This window comes from Dasypus novemcinctus, chromosome 3, assembly GCF_030445035.2.
Source record: "Dasypus novemcinctus isolate mDasNov1 chromosome 3, mDasNov1.1.hap2, whole genome shotgun sequence".
Lineage (NCBI taxonomy): Eukaryota > Metazoa > Chordata > Mammalia > Cingulata > Dasypodidae > Dasypus > Dasypus novemcinctus.
In genome coordinates, this window is record NC_080675.1 from 21,781,301 (window position 1) to 21,800,349 (window position 19,049).

Genomic DNA, 19,049 nt, shown 5'->3' on the forward strand with positions numbered 1-19,049 from the left:
ACTGAGCAAGGTTTCAGGGAAATAAATGACAGCAAAAGATATGCAAACATGCATGCCACGGGTGTCCCAGAAGGAGAAGAGAAGGGAAAAGAGGCAGAAGAAATATTTGAAGAAATAATGGTAGAAAATTTCCCAACCCTATTGAAGAACATACATTCCATGTCCAAGAAGCACAACATACTCCCATTTGAAAAAATCCAAATAGACCAACTCCAAGACACATACTCATCACAATGTCAAATGCCAAAGACAAAGAGAGAATTCTGAGAACAGCAAGAGCAAAGCAATGCATAACATATAAGGGATACCCAATAAGATTAAGTGCTGATTTCTCACCAGAAACCATGAATGCAAGAAGGCAATGGTGTGATATATTTAAGATACTATAAGAGAAAAACTTCCGCGGCACCGGCCAACATCTCTGAGCCTCCCGGGGGGGCGGGGCGGGGATGCAGTGGATCCCCTAGGCCTGAGGCAGCTCCCGGCCGCCCGGCACTTGGACGCCCGCTCCGCTCCATTTCGGCGTTGAGATGCCTAAGAAAGCTGGTGCCACGAACAAGGGTAAAAGCCAGAGCAAGGAACCAGAGAGACTACTTCCTGCCTCTAGTCCTGTGGCAGTTGATCCTAAAGGTTGTGTCACCATAGCCATCCATGCCAAACCTGGCTCCAAGCAAAATGCTATAACAGATTCGACACCTGAAGCCATAAATGTCGCTATTGCAGCACCTCCCTCAGAAGGAGAGGCTAATGCTGAGCTCTGTCGGTACCTTTCCAAGGTCTTAGAACTCAGAAAGAGTGATGTGGTTTTGGATAAGTGTGGTAAGTCTTGTGAGAAGGTGGTGAAGCTTTTGGCCTCCACAACTCCAAAAGAGATCTTGGAGAAATTAAAAAACCAAGCTGAAAACAAATAGAGGCCAGAAATGCAAAAATCATCCTTGAAAAACTTTTTTTACTGCTAAAAATGAAGAAGCTGTTGTGTAGGAAAATATACTTAAATGCACAGAAGAATACGAAATATATTTTTAAATTAAGAACAAGACTTAAAAAAAGAAGTAGAAATTTTAAAAGTACTGTACTTTAGTTATAGGGTTTTAAATCCCTGACCCAAAACAGCTTGGAGCATGTAACTGTGACTTCATGGCACTACAGAACAGCAGAGTTGGAAAGGATATTCATGATGACATCACTTCATTTCTTTCATTTTATGATGGAGCTTCTGGTATCCAGAATTGAGAGACTTAAGATCACACCATGCAAGGTGGTGACTAGAACCCAGATCCCTTCATTCCTGGTTCATTGTAGTTTATCCTCATTGAAAATTAAAATGATAATATTTCTATTCATGCTTTACTTGTTCAGAACATTTCTTGAATTCTAGGGATTACCTTCTAATTCATTTTACAAGTATCAAAAGAATAATTGTCACACTGCTTTGTAGTCTTGCCTTGTATTTTAAAATCCTTGTCTAAATGCAAAAAAAAAATGCTTTCTTTGTCTTTCTAAAAGTATACTGAGCCTTTTATGAAAAAAAATATGTAGGAATAATCAAGACTTGTAATTTATTGATGTCGATTATAATTTTAAGAAGTCAATGAATACTTTTCTCTCCAGAACATTGATGATAAATGCACTCATAAAATCCGGTAACTCATGTGATTCTCCAAAGATCTTTAAAAGAAGAAAGAGGATCTGGAAGCTATTTTCAATATTTGTAAAAGACTATCAGAAATCAAATCCATATTAAAGCTTCAAAAGCCAAAAAAAAAAAAAAAGAGAGAGAGAAAAACTTCCAGCCAAGAATCTTATACCCAGCAAGATCGTCTTTCAAAAAATGAGGGCAAGTTTAGAATATTCATAGATAAACAGAAACTGAGAGAATTCTAACCAAGAGACCAGATTTTCAGGAAATTCTAAAGGGTATGCCAGAGCCTGAAAAGAAAAGACAGGAGATTGAGGTCTGGAAGATAATCTAGAAATGAAGATTATATCAATAAAAGTAACTAAAAGTGTCAAAAGAGTGGTGAAATTAAATATGACAGGTAATCTCAAATAGTCAGGATTAAACTTAACCAACAATGTAAAGCACTTATATTCAGAAAACTGCAACTCAATGTTAAAAGAAATTTTTTTAAAAGGCCTAAATAACTAGAAGAACATTCCATGCTCACAGATTGGAAGACTAAATATCATTAAGATGTCAATTCTACTCAAAATGATATACAGATTCAATGTAATCCCAATAAAAAGTCCACTAGCATTTTTTAAATTTGAAAACATGATTATCAAATTTATTTGGAAGGGTAAGCAGTCCTGAATAGCCAGAAACATCTTAAAAAGGAAAAACAAACTCACCTCTCTAGACTTTAAATTATATTACCTAGATATAGTGGTAAAAACAGCATGGTACTGGCATAAAGACAGATATATAGACCAATGGAATCAAATTAATGGTTCAGAAACAGACCCTCACATGTACGGTCAAGTGATATTTGACTAGTCTGTCAAACCCACACAGCTCAGGCAGAACAGTCCATTCAAAAAATGGTGCTGAAAGAACTGCATATCCATAGCTGAAAGAAGGAAAGAGGACCCCTATCTCATACCTTACCCAAAAATTAACTCCAAGTGGATCAAAAACCTAAAAATAAAAGCAAGAACCATAAAGATTCTAGAAGAAATTATCGGAAAATAGCTTCAAGACCTGGTGGTTGTGGTGGATTCTTAAAGTAGATAAGAGGAAGACTGAGATTTACTACTGATGTTTAATGTATGTAGCAGTTTTAATTAGCTGTACTGTAAAAGTGTGGGAATGTATACAGTGGATGGTAACGCATAGTAACAGCTAGTTTATAAATGGGGATGCGACTGAAAGTGGTTGCCACTTTCTAAATGCCAATTAACAGAACACTAGAGAATATTCTAGGAACAGAATAGCACAGTAAACCAAGAGATGGATGAGAATTGTTGTTGATGGTACAGGTTCTAGAGTGTCCTTTGATAGCTACAGCAAATGTACATCACTATTGCAGGGTGGTGGGAATGTGGCAAAGCATGGGAAAGATAAAACTGCAGTGAACTATGGACTGAGGTTAGCAGTAATAATATAATATTCTTACATCTATACCAAAGATGTACTGTGTTGACAATGGGGCAGTATGGAAAATGTGAGCCAAATGTACACTATGGACTTGGTAACAATCAGATGAAATTACATTGTTTGTAACAAATGTTGCACCTCAGTGTGGTTGTTGATAGAGGGGTATTTGGGAATTTTGCACATGTGCATGATTGTTTTATCAGTTTACAACTCCTGTCATAAAAAAAATACATTTAAAAAATCATAACAGGGTGGGTTGGGAGAAAAATACACCAAATATAAAATAAGGACTATAATTATTAGTAAGATTTTGACAATATTTTTTCATAATTTGTAGCAAACATCTAACAACAATACAAGGTGTTGGCAGAGGGTTGATGTATGGGACCCCTGTATGATTTATGCATGTTTCCTTTGTAAGTTCACAACTTTTACTATACACTTATTGTTTATGTATGTTCATATATAAATGATATAAAAATAATAACAATAATACAGGGGTTAGGGGAACATACTTTGCTTGGTAGTAATATTTTGACAAAGCTCTTTAATCATTAGTTAAAATGGTTTAACAGCAATGCAAGGCATTAGTGGTAGGGTGAGATGTAAGAGTCCTTTATGAAGTTACATATGTTTATTTTGTAAGTTCACAACTATTACCTCACACTTATTGTTTATGTATGTTTATGTATGAGTGATATACTTCAATAAATTTAAAAAATTATTATTTAATATCAGGTATAATGTGATAAGAAACAAACTTGTAGTAAAATATTTTTTAAAATATTAAAGGAAGATCTGCAGGCTGACAGGATAAAAACAGGAGTGAGAAGGTTGGAGGGGAGTAGAAAGGAAGGTTATTAGTAAGAGTAATTAATGGATAAAGAGAAATAAAACTAAAATAAGACATATAGAAGCTTAAAGAAAAAATAGAAAGTAAGTAATGCCTTTACAATAATAGCATTGAATATTAGTGGATTAAACTCTTCAATTAAAAGACACAAATTAGCAGAATGAATAGGGAAATATGACCCATATATATGCTGTCTACAGGAAATTCACCTTACACTCAGTGACACAAATAGATTGAATTTTAATAGGGTGACTGCGCATTGGAGAAAAGAAATGGCAAGTTGTTTCACCAATTATTGGACAGTGGTCCTGAAATGACCTTAATTCAAGGAAACCCAAAATGCCACTTTGTCACATCAGTCAATGTAGGGGTTTATGGAAGTCAAGTGTTCAATGAAGTGCGAGCTCAGGTCCATTTCAATATGGATCCAGTGGGTCCTGAAAGTTAATCTGTGGTTATTTTCCCAGTACCAGACTGTATAAGAGGAACAGACATACTCACCAACCAACAGAATTCCCACATTGGCTTTCTGACATATGGAGTGAGGCTTATTATTGTAGGAAATTCTGAGTGTACATCAATATACTGCTTCTGCCTAGCAAGATAGTAAACCAAAGCAATACCACATCCCTAGAGAGATTGCAGACATTAGTGCCACCATTAGTGGACTTGTAATGGCAGGGGTGGTGATTCCCATTATATCCCAATTCCACTCTCCTATTTAACCTCTGTAGAAAACAGATGAATCTTAGAAGATGACAGTGGGTTATTATAAACTTAACCAGGTGGTAACTGCAATTGCAGTTGCTGTTCCAGATGTTGTATTATTACTTGAGCAAATCAACACATCTACTGGTACTTGGTATAGAGAAATTGATCTGGCAAATGATTTTTTCTTACTACATATAATTAAAGGCCACTAAAAAGTTTGCTTTCACCTGGCAAGGCTGGCAATACACTTTCACCTTAGGGGTATATCAACTCTCTAGCCCTTTCCTATAATCTGGTTCACAGGTACTTTCATCACCTTTACTTTCACTGGACATCACACTGGTCCATTATTTTATGGGTGGCACCATACTAATTGGACCAACTGAGCAAAAAGTAGATATTACTCTAGACATATTGTTAAGGCTTTTACCAATCAGAGAGTGGGAGAAAAATCAAATGAAAGTTCAGGAGACTTACACCTCAGTGAAATTTCTAGGCATACAGCGGTCATGTCAAGATATCCCTTTTGGCATGTAACTGGACCTTGGTAGATATCAAATGCTTAAAATGGGCCACCAAGTTACTGTGAGACCTGAGTTGCCCATCATAAACTGAGTGTTTGTCCTACAAAGCTATAAAGTTTGGTGTGCACAGCAGCATCGCATCATCAACTGGAAGTAGTATATATAAAATCAGGCTTAAGCAAGCCCTAAAGGAACAAATTACATGAAGAAGTTGACTAAATGCCCATGGCCTCCACTGCTGCCACATTACCTTCTCTTTCTCAGTCCATGACTATGGCCAGGTGAGACGTTTCCCGTGATAAGTTGACTGAGGAAGAGAAAACTCTATCCTAGTTTACAGATGATTCTGTATAATATACAGGCACCACCTAGAAACAGAAAGCAATATAGACCCTTTCTGGGACATATCTGAAGGACTGTTGTGAAGGGAAATCATTCCAGTGGGCAGAACATTGAGTATTTAGCTTGAAAGGAGGAATGGCCAGAAGTGCATTTGTATAATGATTAATAAGCTGTGATCAGTGGTTGTAAAATTGGTAACAAAGAGGTCTGAGGGAAAGGTATATGGATAGACCCTTTTGAATTGGTGAAAAACGTAAAGATATTTGTGTCCCACATGAATGCTTACTAGAGGGTGGCTTCAGCAGAGGAGCATTTTAATAATAAGTTAGATAAGAGTATCCATACTGTGGATACCAGTCAGCATCTTTCCCCAGCCACTCCTGTCATTATCAAATTGAGCTCATGAACAAAGTGGTGATGTTGGTAGGGATGGAGGTTAGGTTATACATGGACACATTAATAGTGGCTTCCACTCACCAAGGGTAACCTGGATACAGGCATGGATGAATGCCCTATATGTCAAAAGCTGAAACCAACATTCAGAACTTGATATGGCACCATTCACCAAGGGGATCAGCTTGCTACTCAGTGGCAGATTGATTATATTGGACCACTTCCATCATAGAAGGGACTGCATTTTACTCTTCTGGAATAGACACATATTCTGATACAGATTTGTCTCCTCTGAACACAATGCTTCTGCCAAACCCCCATGCATAGACTTACAAATTGCCTTATGCAAAATTCCTTATGGCATTGCTTCCGATAAAAGTACCCAACTTCCCAGTAAGTGAAATGCTGGATTGGGCACATGCTCATGAAATTCACTTATCTTACTGTGTTCCCCATCATCCTGAAGCAGCTGGCTTGATAAAATGGTGGAATGCTATTTCAGTGCCAACTGAGTAGCAATACATTGCAGGGCTGAAGCATTGTTATCCATGAGGCTACATATTCTCTAAATCAGTGTCCACTCTATGGTGCTGTTTCTCCATAATCAGTATTCATGTGTCCAGGAATCAAGTGGTGAAAGTGGGAGTGGCACCAGTTGCTATTACCACTACTGATCCATTAGTAAAATTGTTTACTTTCTGTCTCTGCATCCTTAATCTTTGCTTGTCTACAGGTGTTAGTTCCAAAAGAGGGAGTGTTTCTGTCAGGAGACATGACAATGATTCCCCTGAAATGGAGGTTAAGACTCCTTCCCAGCCAATTTGGGCCCCTCATCCTGCTAAATCAATAAGAAAATAAGGGAATTATTGTATCCTCTGTGGTAATTGATCCTGATTGTTAAGTGAAACTTGGGTGACATGGATTTGACCTAACAGATAGGGCATTCACCTACCACATGGGAGGTCCAAGGTTCAAACTTAGGGCCTCCTGACCCATGTGATGAGCTGACCCACGCTCAGTGCTGATGCACGCAAGAAGTGCCATGCCATGCAGGGGTGTCTCTTGCATAGGGAAGTCCCACATACAAGGAGTGCACCCCGTAAGAAGAGCTGCCCAGGGCAAAAAAAGTGCAGCCTGCCCAGGAATAGCACCATGCAAATGAAGAGTTGATGCAGCAATATGATGGAAAAAAAAAAAAATTAGACACAGATTCTGGGTGCTGCTGACACAAGCAGACACAGAAGAACACACAGTAAATGGACACAGAGAACAGACAACTGGGGGTGGGGGACAGAGAGGGAGAGAAATTTTAAAAAGTGAAACTTGCACTGCCACTACACAATAGACATAAAGAAGAATTTGCATGGAACACAGGACATCTTATAGGGAATTACTTGGCATTATCATGCCCTGTGATTAAAGTTAATGGAAAACTGCAACAATCAGACAGGAATACTAATGTCCCAGGACCTTCAGGAACTAAGGTTTGGATCACCAAACCAGGCACAGAACCATAACCAGCTGAGGTGCTTGCTGAGGATAAAGTGAATATGGAATGGGTAGTAGAAGAAGGCCATTATAAATTTGAGTTATGATCATGTGAACAGTTGCAGAAATGAGGGCTATAGTAGTTTTTAGTAACCTTTCTTTTTTAATGAATCCATTTATATATGTATGTATAAATTAAATATCACTGTTTTCTTCTGTATTTTATCCCCTTGTCAAAAAACGTAAGTTGTGTTAACTTTATGTCATATTATTTAAGTTATAGAATATCAAGTTTAAGGGCGATTATCCAAGGATTGCATCATCTTCTAGGGAAAGTGTTAGTTCATTGTCAATTATACATAAGGCAGTTGAACTATGTTAGGCAAAAGTATAACTGGTATTGTTTTTATTCAGTGATTAAGGATGGTTTAAGGAGATATATATGGATGCCAAATTAAGAAGGGGTGGACTGTATATGTTAAATTCGTGTGTCAACTTTGCTAGATCATGGTGTCCAGTTGTTTGGTTAAGCAAGCACTGGCCTATTAATGTGAAGGTATTTTGTGGATTTAAATTATATCAATTGATTGCATCAATGGCTAATTACATCTACAATCAACAAGGGAGACTGGCCTCAGTAATAAATGAAAACTCATCCAACAAGTTGAAGACCTTAAAGAGAGAACTGATGGTTTAAGCCATCAGAAAGAACTTCTATCTTTACTTTTGCCAGCCATCTTTTCCTATTAAATTCATCAAAACCTTCATTTGTGCTCCCAATTTACAACTTGCCCTACAGAATAGGAATGCCAATCCCCAGGATGACATGAACCAATTCCTATTATAAATCTCTTAATAATTACATATATGTGTGCATATATGATACATATCCTATCAATTCTATTTCTCTGGTGAACCCTAACTAATATGCCATCCACTAGAGTTCTGTCCTGAATTTCTAATTTGTATAATGAACTATCATCTCTCGATAATTCAGTAGCTATCCCAAACTAAACTTGTCCAACTGTATTCATATTCAGCATTCTCTGTCTTGGATGATAGCAGTTCCATCTTATAACTTGCTCAGGCCAGAAACCTGGGATATCTTCTTTAACATATTTTATTTTTTATTTGTTATAGGAGTTGTAGGCTTACAGAGAAATCATGCCGAAAATACCGAGTTCCCATATCCCCATTGTGCACTGAATTGTATAACTTCATTTGGATATGTTTTTCTTCTTAATCTGCCACCTGGTGGGTGTGGATCCAATGCAAATAGGATCTCTTCAAGGTGCTTCTTCAGTTAGGCTGTGGCTCACCTGGATCAGGTTGGAATTTAATCCAGGTTACTGGAATCATTTGTAAATAGCATGAAAGTCAGAGGGCAGCCAGAAGCTGGAAGTCAACCAAACCAGGAAAAGAAGGGGAAGACACCATCATGTACATTGTTATGTGACAGAAATCCAAGGAACTCCAGAGATCATTGGCAGCCAGACCTAGAATGTCACAATTGTCAGGGAGAAAACATTGCTTTGTTAACACCTTGATTTTGGACTTCTCCTAGACTCTCAATCATGAGTCAATAAATTCCTGTTGTTAAATCAATCAAACCATTCTATGATATTTGTTTGGGCAGCTGAAAAGCTAATGCATTTCTGGTACTAGAAATTGGGGTGTTGCTATAACAAATGCCTAAAATGTAGAAAGTGCTTTGAACTGAGAAAGAAGGAAAAGCTGGAATTACTGTGAGATGCTTGAAAGAAAAAAGCCCAGATGCTTTGGAAAGACTTATTAGAAATATGTGTTAAAGTTGCCTGTCATGAGGCCTTAGAAGGAAATGATGAATGTTTTATTATCATAGAAATTGGTTGAAAGGTTATCTTCATTATAAACTGGAGAACTTGGCAAAATTGTGTTCTGAGGGCAGATTGAAAGTGGAACATGAAAGTGATGAACTTGGATACTTAGCTGAAAAGAATTCCAAGTTAAGTGTTGTTGATTCAGCCTGGCCTCCTCTTGCAGGTAATAGTAAAACTCAAGAGGAAGGGGATAAGCTGAGAATGGAACTCTTCAGCACAAAGAAGCAAGAAATTGAGGGTTTGGAAAATTCTGAGCCTGTCTACATAGTGTGCTTTTAGACTAGGGCCAGATGTAGCTCTATAGGGAGCATCCATGAATTTGGGGGAAGTGAATATCCAGAGGACAGGACTCCATGTGTTAGACTGAACATGACTTTGCTTAAGAGTGTGTGACTGAACATGGATCCAGTCAGCCACTTCGGTGGAAGTCAGGACTGAAAATGCAGTTATCCAGGGAGAATCTATGCAAAGTTCTATTGTCTGATCATTGCTTGATTGTTTGGACCTGCTGGAACTGCAGGCAAAGTCAAAAGTTTTTTGCAAAATTTGAATGCACAAAACCACTGACAGATTGGATTGAAAGGGTCAGGGAAGGGATGAATTGAAGGAAGAATAAACTTGAAGGGCAAAACTACAGAAGCTGAGGTCTGGACCAAAGAAATCTCAAGTCATTTGTTCAGGCCAACTCACATGTGTGGGAAGGGTGTTGTACCCCAGCACTTGACATGGGCAGGTTATCTACCCTGGCACTTGGAAGGGGTTGTTCAGAGTCAGTACCACCACACCAATGTCAGAGAGTGTGGGGCCTTTGCTCTAGCATTTGTGGACAGTCTGGACGCCATCTCAATGCTCAAAGGGGATGAGGCACGTGACCTCACATCTATGGAATGCCTAGCCACCATTCCAACATTTAGATAGGTTTGGGAAATGTTTGGCCCCCACACAAGTGACTTGGAAGGGTTTGTTCCTCCATCAGTCTGAGAAAACCAAATACTAATCCATAGATAACTTTCAGTCTTTGATATCTAATGGAGTTTTTTCTTCTCAGTGTTGGACATGTTCGGGAACTGTAGCCCCTATTTTCCTAATAATTTCTCCCCTCTAGATTGGAATGTGTATCCTAGCCTGTCCCGCCATTGTATATTGGAAGTGGATAACTTGTTTTCTAGGTTTCACAGGTCCACAGGTAAAGCGATATATTTCCCCAGGATGGACCACACCAATAGCTGATTTTTATGAGATTTGTACTTAGTATTGTTACTGAGATGATTTAAAGCTTCTGGGATTTTGTAAAGGAATTAAGGTATTTTTTCATGTGTATGAAACAAATTTTGGGATTTCAGAGGGTGGACTGTGGTGGATTGAATTGTGTACCTCAGCTTGGACATGTTCTTGATCTAGGTTCACATTCTGGTGGATTTGGATCTCTACAAGATATGTATTCAGAAAAGGTATAGACCAATTGAATTAGATTAGGCTTTACTTTAGATTACTGGAGTTCTTTATAAGCAGAGAGAAAGTAAGACAGGGAGAGAAGCCAGAAAGTGGGAGTCAATTGGAATCAGGAAGAGAAAGAAAACACCTCCGTGTGCATTGCCATGTGATGGAAAAGTCAAAGAAACTCAGGGATGATCATGCATAGCTATAATGCCAGTCTTCAGGGAGAAAACATCATCTCACTGATGCCTCAATTTTGGACGTCTCCTAGTCTGAAAACCTAGAGCCAATAAATACTTGTTGTAAAGCATTGTACAGCATTTGTTTTAGCAACTAGGAAAAAAAACACCACCCTCTCTACACACACATGAATTAGTGTGATAAATTTGACAAAATTGATAAAGCAACAGTATTATAATTATACTATTAATTATAGCCCAAAGTTTACATAAGAGCTCAATGTTTTTGTTGTACAGACCTATTTGATTAAAGTTTTGTTCTAGTAACATACATACAATCTAAAATGTCCTTTTTTAACCACATTCAAATATATAATTCAGCATTGTTAATTACATTTACAAGCTAAAAAAAATATTTTCATCAACCCAAAGAAAAACTCTGTACCAACTAAGCATTATCTCTCCGTTTCCTACCCTGACTCCGGCCCGCGGTAATCTTTATTCTAGTTTCTGGTTCTATATATTTGCTTATTCTAATTATTTCATATGAGTGAGATCATACAATATTGCCTCTTTAAGCCTGGCTTTTTTAACTTAACATGTCTTCAAGGTATGTTATCACATATATCAGAACTTCAATCCCCATTACTGATGGTTAATATTACATTGTATGTATACATCACCTTTTGTTTATCCATTCTTCTGTTGATGGACCCTTGGGTTTCTTCCACCATTTGGCAATTGTGAATAATCTGTTATGAACATCAACGTACACATATTTGTTTGAGCTATAGTTTCACTTCTTTTGGTTAAATATGTAGAAATAAGATTGCTAAATCATGTGGTAATACTATTCTTAACTTTCTGAGGAAACAGCAAACTCTTCCACAATGGTTGCATGACTTTACATTTCCATTAACAGTGGAAGAATGTTCCTGTTTCTCCACATTCTCTTCCATATTTGTTATTTTCATTTTTTTAAATAGTAGCCATTCTAATGGTGGAAAATGGTATTGCATTGCAATTTTTATTTTCATTTCCCTAGTGGCTAATTACATTAACATTTTCATGTGATTTTGGACCAGTTGTATATCTTCTTTTGAGAAAGATCTTTTCCAGCCCTTTCCCAATTTTTTAAAACAGATTGTTTTTTCATCATTACGTTGTAGGATTTCTTTTTATATTTAGAATACTAAATCCTCATTGGATATGTGATTTCCAAATATTTTCTCCCATTCTATATGTTGTCTTTTTACTTTCATGATGAAGTCCTTTGTTGAGCAAGTTTTTAAATTTAGTGAAATCCCACTTATCTATTTTTTTCTTTTGTTGCTCATACTTTTGGTTTAAAGTGTAAGAAACCATTACCTTGTACAATCTCCTGAAGATCTTTCTCTATGTTATCTTCTAGGAGTTTTATAGATTTGGTTATTATATTTAAGTCTTTGATAAATTTCAAGTTAATTTTTGTATATGGTGCCACGTATGGGTCTACATTCATTCTTTTGCATATGAACATCTATTTTTCCTAGCACCATTTGTTGAAGAGACTATACTTTCTCCATTGTGCAGATTTAGCACTCAAAAATCAATCAGCCATAGATGTGAAGGCTAATTTTTGAACTCTCAAATTGATTCCCTTGGTCTATGTGTCTGTTCTTGTGAGGATGTCAAGCTATATTGATACTGTGGGTTTGACATAACTTTTAATATCAATAAGTGTGTATCTTCCAATTTCATTTTTCTTTTTCAAGAAGGCTTTGGTTATTTGAGACTGTTTGCCGTTCTACATAAATTTGACAATAGGCATTTTCATTTTTCAAAGAAGGCTGTTGGAATTTTTATTCAGATTGTATTAAATTCATAGATTGCTTTGGGTAGAGTTGATATCTCAACAATATTTTGTCTTCCAATCCATGAAAACAGAAAGTCCTACCAATTATTTAGACCTTCTTTGATTTCTTTAGCAATGTTTTGTAGTTTTCTGCATACAAATCCTTTAAATCCTTGGTTAGATTTATTCCTAGATAATTTGCCTTTTTAGTCGCTATTGTAAATCAATTTTTTTCTCCATTTCCACTTCAGATTGTTCATTGTCAGAGTATAGGAACACTACTGATTTTTCCCAGTTGACCTTATATCCCACCACTTTGCTGAATTTGCTTATTATTTCTAGTAAGTTCATTATAGATTTTTCAAGATTTTCTATATATAAGATCATATCAGCTGTGAATAGGGAAAGTTTCTTTTCTTCCTTTCCAATTTGGATGACTTTTATTTCATTTACTTGCCTAACGGCTCCAACTAGAACTTATGTTACACTGTCGAATAACAGCAGTGACAGTGGAAATCTGTAGCAGTTTGATATTATTTATGAATTCCAAGAATAGACATTGGATCATGTTTGTAAATGGCCTGTTCCTCTGAGCATATTCAATTATATTGGATTCAGAGGTTTCACTTTTACTGGATTAAATAATGATTAAGTCTTTGATTGGGCCACATCAGTAGAATGTTGAGTCCCTGCCCACAAGGGACTCACAAAGAAACTGCACCACAGAGAAGGGAAGTTGGAGTTTTAATGCTGGAGCCCCAGGAAGTAAATACACAAAGAAGCAGATATATGGGGAAAGAAAAAAGACTCCACTAGACACAGCAGATGCCCCAGGAAGACAGACAAGTAGTTTGCCTAACAGTTTATAGCTGGCTTTGTGGAGAGAGCAGAGCAGCTGAGCTCAGAGAGAAATGAGCCCTGGGAAGAGGGACTTATCCTAGCTTACAGCTGATTTTGGAAGAAGCTGGGGCCAGGAAAGCCTGTACCGTTGCTGATGTCAGCAGCCATTTTGCTCCAACACATGACAACAGACTTTGGTGAGGGAAGTAACTTATGTTTAATGACCTGGTAACTGTAAGCTTCTACCCCAAATAAATGCCCTTTATAAAAGCCAACAAATGTTTGGTATTTTGCATCAATACTCCTTTCACTGTAATTTTATTTTCTTGTGGTATCTCTATCTGGCTTTGCTTGGAGGTTGATGTTTCCCTCATAAAATGTGTTAGGAAATGCCCACTCCTGTTCAAATTTTTGGAAGAATTTGAGTAGGATTTGCATTAATCTTCTTGGAATGTTTAGTAAAATCCATCTACAAAGCCATCTGGTCCTGGGCTTTCCTTTGTTTTGATGCTATTAATTACTAATTCAATCTCTTTACTCATATTGATCTGTTGAGATCTTCTATTTTTTCTTGAGTCAATGTAGGTAGCTTGTGTGTTATCAGGAAATTTTTTCATTTCATCCGTTTCATCTAATTTGTTGGTGTACAGCTGTTCAGAGCATTATCTTATGACCCATTTTATTTCTGTAAGTTGGTAGTAACATCCCTGCTTTCATTTCTGATGTTAGTTGTTTATGACCTCTTTTTACTCTTTGCAATCTAGCTAAATGATTGTCAATTTTATTGATCTTTTCAAAGAACCAACTTTTGGTTTTGTTGCTTATCTCTGTTTATTTTTTTTTAATTCTCTATTTCATTTATTGCCATTCTAAGCCTTTTTATTTCCTTCCTTATGTTTGTTTTGGGTTTAGTTTGTTCTTCTATTTCTAGATTCTCCAGCTGTGACATTAGATCTCTGATTTGAGTTCTTTCTCCTTCTCTTATGTAAGCATTTATTGCTATAAGTATTCTTCTCAGTACTGCTTTTGCTGCATCCCATAAGTTTTGGAAAATTGTCTTTTCTTTGTTTTGTTTTGTTTTGTTTTGTTTTGCAGGCAAATCCAAAATCATTTATTGCTATATCTACTCTATTTTTATACTTTTTAAGTTAAAGTTAATAGATCACAAAGAATGTTACATTAAAAAACATAAAAAATCTAAGAGTTTCCCATATACCCCATTCCCCCCCCACACCATTGTTTTTGTAAATTGTATTTTTTGAAGATATATACATCATAAATAAATGTTATATTAAAAAATATGAGATTCCTGTATATCCCCCACCCTCCCACCCCCTCACCTCACTCCTTCCAAACCAACAACCTCCTCCATCATTGTGGCACACTCATCACACTCAGTGAACACATCTTGGAGCACTGCTGCACTGCATTGATAAGAATTTACCCTGTAGTTCACACTCTCCCCCAGTACATTTAGTAGGTTATGGCAGGATATATAAAGTCCAGCATCTGACCCTGCAATATTGATGTGGGCTATGGGTGGAAGGCTCTTTGTCTCTTCAGAGATAACCCAAGCCGTTAAGAGGCTGCAGTCCTGCCCTTAGGGACAATGGCAACAGTCCCAGGAAACAGTTTAACAATGCAAGGGCTATAAACTTTAAGTATTTAGGGGAAATGCAAAAACAAAATATGCTAAAAGCTTATCTAGAATATCTGGAGTCAATGCTAAAAGCTTACCTAAGATGTGCAAGATATATATGCTAATTGAAGCCTATTGAGAACTGAAACAAAGGGACCATTTGGCCTTTCCTCTCTGTATAAAAGACGTTTGAAAATCTTGTTCAGGGCTCGGGATTCAAACAGAAAGTTCCCGAGTCCGGCCAGCCGTCAATAAACCATTTTTCCTTCTCAAAATCATTCCTGAGTCCTGGCCTCTCTATACTCAAGTAATTGAACTTCTCTCAAATTCTACAACAATATCATTTAGGACAACTCAAATTCCCAAAAATGCCCCCACATCACATCTCTTCTTCCCTCTCCCTGCCTTTAGCACCTATTGTGGTCACTTTCTCCACCTCAATGCTACAGGCAAATTGTCTTTTAATTTTCAATTGCCTTAGGATATTTCCTAATGTCCCTTGTGATTATTCTTTGACCTATTGGTCATTTAACAACACATTATTCTATTCCTACATATTTGTGAATTTTCCAGTTCTCATTCTGTTATTGATTTTTAACTTCATTACATTGTGATTCAAGGAGATATATAATTTCAATACATGTGAATTTATTGAGACTTGTTCTGTGACCTAAAGTATAGTATATCCTGGAGAATGATCTATGTGTACTTGAGAAGAATGTAAATTCTGCTGTTGTAGGGTGAAGTGTTCTACATATGACTTTTAGGGCTGGTTGGTTCAGAGTATCATTCAAGTTTTCTGTTTATTAATCTTCTATCTGTTATTGAAAGTGTGAGTTTGTGTCTCTTACTATTACTGTAGATGCATCTATTTTTCCTTTTAAATCTATCAATATTTACTTCATATATTTTTAAGCTCTGCTGTTAGGTGCATATATATTTATAATTGCTACATCTTGTTGAATTGACCCCTTTATCTGTATATAATGACATTCTTTAGCCATCATAACAGTTTTTGACAGTCTATTTTAGCTTATATTTGTATAAATATCCCAGCTTTCTTTTGCTTACTATATGAATGGTATATATTTTCTCCATCCTTTCACTTTCAACCTATTTATGTCTTTAAATTTAATGTGAGACTCTTGTAAACAGCTTTTAGTTGTGTATGTTTTTTATCCATTCTGAATCTCTACATTTTAATTGTAGAGTTCAATTATTTGCATTTAAAGTAAACTACTAATAATGCAAGACTTCTTTCTGCCATTTTGTCTTTGTAAGTCTTATATGGTTTTGACCCTCAATTCTTCCACTAAATCTTTCATATTTATTTATTTATTTTTTGTATTGTACCTTTTTGAGTCTCTTTTCTTTCTGCATGTATTTTTCATATATTTTCCTTTCCATGGGGCTAAAATTTAACATCCTAAACCTATAACAATCACATTTGATTTGATACTAACTTAATTACATACAGACCCTGTTCCTATAAACTGTAAATTCCCTTTTTTTTATACTTGCTACAAATGATACCTTTATACATCAAATGTCCAATACCATAAATTTCTCATTACTTTTTATACCTTGCATTTTAGAACCTGTAAGAAATAAAAAGTGGACTCACATACCAAAAAATACAATACATTAGTACTGACATTTTTTATTCCCCATATGGTTAGATTTACTGGAGGTCTCTATTTCTTTTTGCCACTTTGATCCACTGTCTACTATCTGTTTCTTCTGTCTGAAGACCTGCTTTAGCATTGCTTCTACAGCAAATCTAGTGGTGATGAACTCCCCCTTTATCTGGCCATGTTTTAACCTCACCTTCCTTTTAAAGAGTCTTTCTTGCAGGTTTTAAACTTTTGGTTGGCCATTATTTTCTTTCCATCCCTAAAATTTTCATCCTACTGCCCTATTGCCTCCATGATTTCTAATTAGAAATCAGCATTTAATCTTATTGGGACTCTTTGTACCTAATTTGCTGCTTTTCTCTTACAGTTATCAGAACTCTGTCCTTATCCTTGGCTTTGGACAGTGATTACTACATATTTTGCATGGTTCTCTTTGAGTTTATCCTGGTTTGAGCTTGTTAGCCATTTTTGAATGTGCATATTCATGACTTTCATTAAATTTATGAAGATTTTTATTGTTATTTCTTAGAATATTCCTTATGCTCCTTTCTCTCTTTCTTTTCCTTCTAGGACTCCCTTGTATGTATATTGATATGCTTGATATTGTCTCTCAGGTCTTCTTTTTATTCGCATTCCTTTCTGCTCCTTAGCTGGAATCATTTCAATTGTCTTGTCTTCAAGATCATTGATACTTTCTTCCACCAACCCCAATTTGCTAGTAAAATCCTCTATAGTATTTTCATTTGTTATTGTGGTCTTCAACCCCAATATTTCTATTTGTTTCCTATTAAGAATCTTAAAGCGATTCTCATATTGTTCATTATTTTCCCCATATCCTTTAGGTTTTTCTCTATGCTTCCTTGTAAGTACTTGGGCATATTTTTTTAATCATGGTTTTAAAGTCTTTGCCCAATATGTCCAAGGTCTATTCCTCTTCATGGATTTTATCCTTTTATTTAGGTAGATTATTATTTCCTGGGTTTTATCTGTTTGTTTCTTCATTTGTCTTGTAATCTTTTATTGTGCACTGTACATTTTAATATTCGAGTGTTAAGGGATTTAGTCCCTGAACTGACTGTTCATTAAGTTTGTATCCAGATAGTGATGTGACTAAGATTTCTTTGAATGCCAGAAACTAACAAAAATTAATTAATCAAAGCAAAAATCACCTTTTAAAATCTTTACAAATTGACTCTTCTTTGCCTGGTTGTTTCTTTCAGAGCTTTGCTCTCCTGTCAAGAAGATCAGCCTGAGGTGAGTGCGAAGTGCAGGTCCCCTCTGTCTTATCTGAGCCTGCATGGAGCCAAGGAGTCTGCTTCTTTTCCTGGGTGTTTGCATGATTTTAAGTCTTAAGTATTCCCGTTTACAGTTTACAGAAGTTCAAATGCCTCCTCTACTTTCTTTGAAATTGACTTTAATCCCCTCCTTAGTGTTCTATTATAAGGTTTAATGCAGATGGTTCTTTCCCACAGGCTGCTTAGACTTATTCTTTTCTGCTTTAGCTGCCTATGCCTTCTCTGTGACTTCAGGGAAAATTCTGGGATGGCAAGCCCAATGCAAGTTTCCTGGTTCAATCTTCTGGATTCTGTTGGATAGATTACTGCTGACATACAGGCACATATATGCATAGAGCTTACTCTACTTCCTCTGGAACAGGGCCAAAGAATCACAATGGACACGCAGGCTGGCTTCATACAGCACTGGAGAGGTGTTGGAAGGGTGGTTATAAATGGCACCACCAGTCTCACTTACCATTTTTTCAGGCTCCTTTTTCATGGTTTGGCACATTCCAGGTTACTGCAACCTTTAGCTGTTTTCTGGAGTTTTGAAAAAGATGGCTTTACCAGTGTTTGCCAGATGTTCCAAGATTCTGTAGGTAATGGCACTCTGGAGCATCTTATCCCACCATCTTGGTTGACCAGAATTCTTTCATACCATTCCTAATATACATCAGGAATTCCCCCACCTTAGGGTATTTGTGTTAATTCTCCTCTCTCTAAACATCTTTCCACAGATAATCATATAAATAGCTCCTACATATCTATCAGGTTTTACTTGATGTTTTTAACTTGCTCACCCTTGATAAAATTGTATCCTTCTCCCTGATCCAGAGCACTGCAATATTTCTATGCTGCTCTTTTTTATAATTTCATTTCTAAATTTCTAAAATACAATATAATTGCTTTCTTAATGTTACTCAGTTTTGCATTTTCCCCGTT

General features: G+C 36.5%; 1 protein-coding gene across 1 annotated transcript; it reads left to right on the top strand.

The window, feature by feature from the left end:
* The first annotated feature begins 530 nt into the window (after positions 1 to 530).
* LOC101421817 (UPF0235 protein C15orf40-like) lies at positions 531 to 911 on the top strand. The gene has a single exon (XM_012518596.4). It carries the CDS (start codon positions 531 to 533, stop codon positions 909 to 911), a length of 381 nt encoding a protein of 126 aa, XP_012374050.1.
* Positions 912 to 19,049: the final 18,138 nt, after the last annotated feature.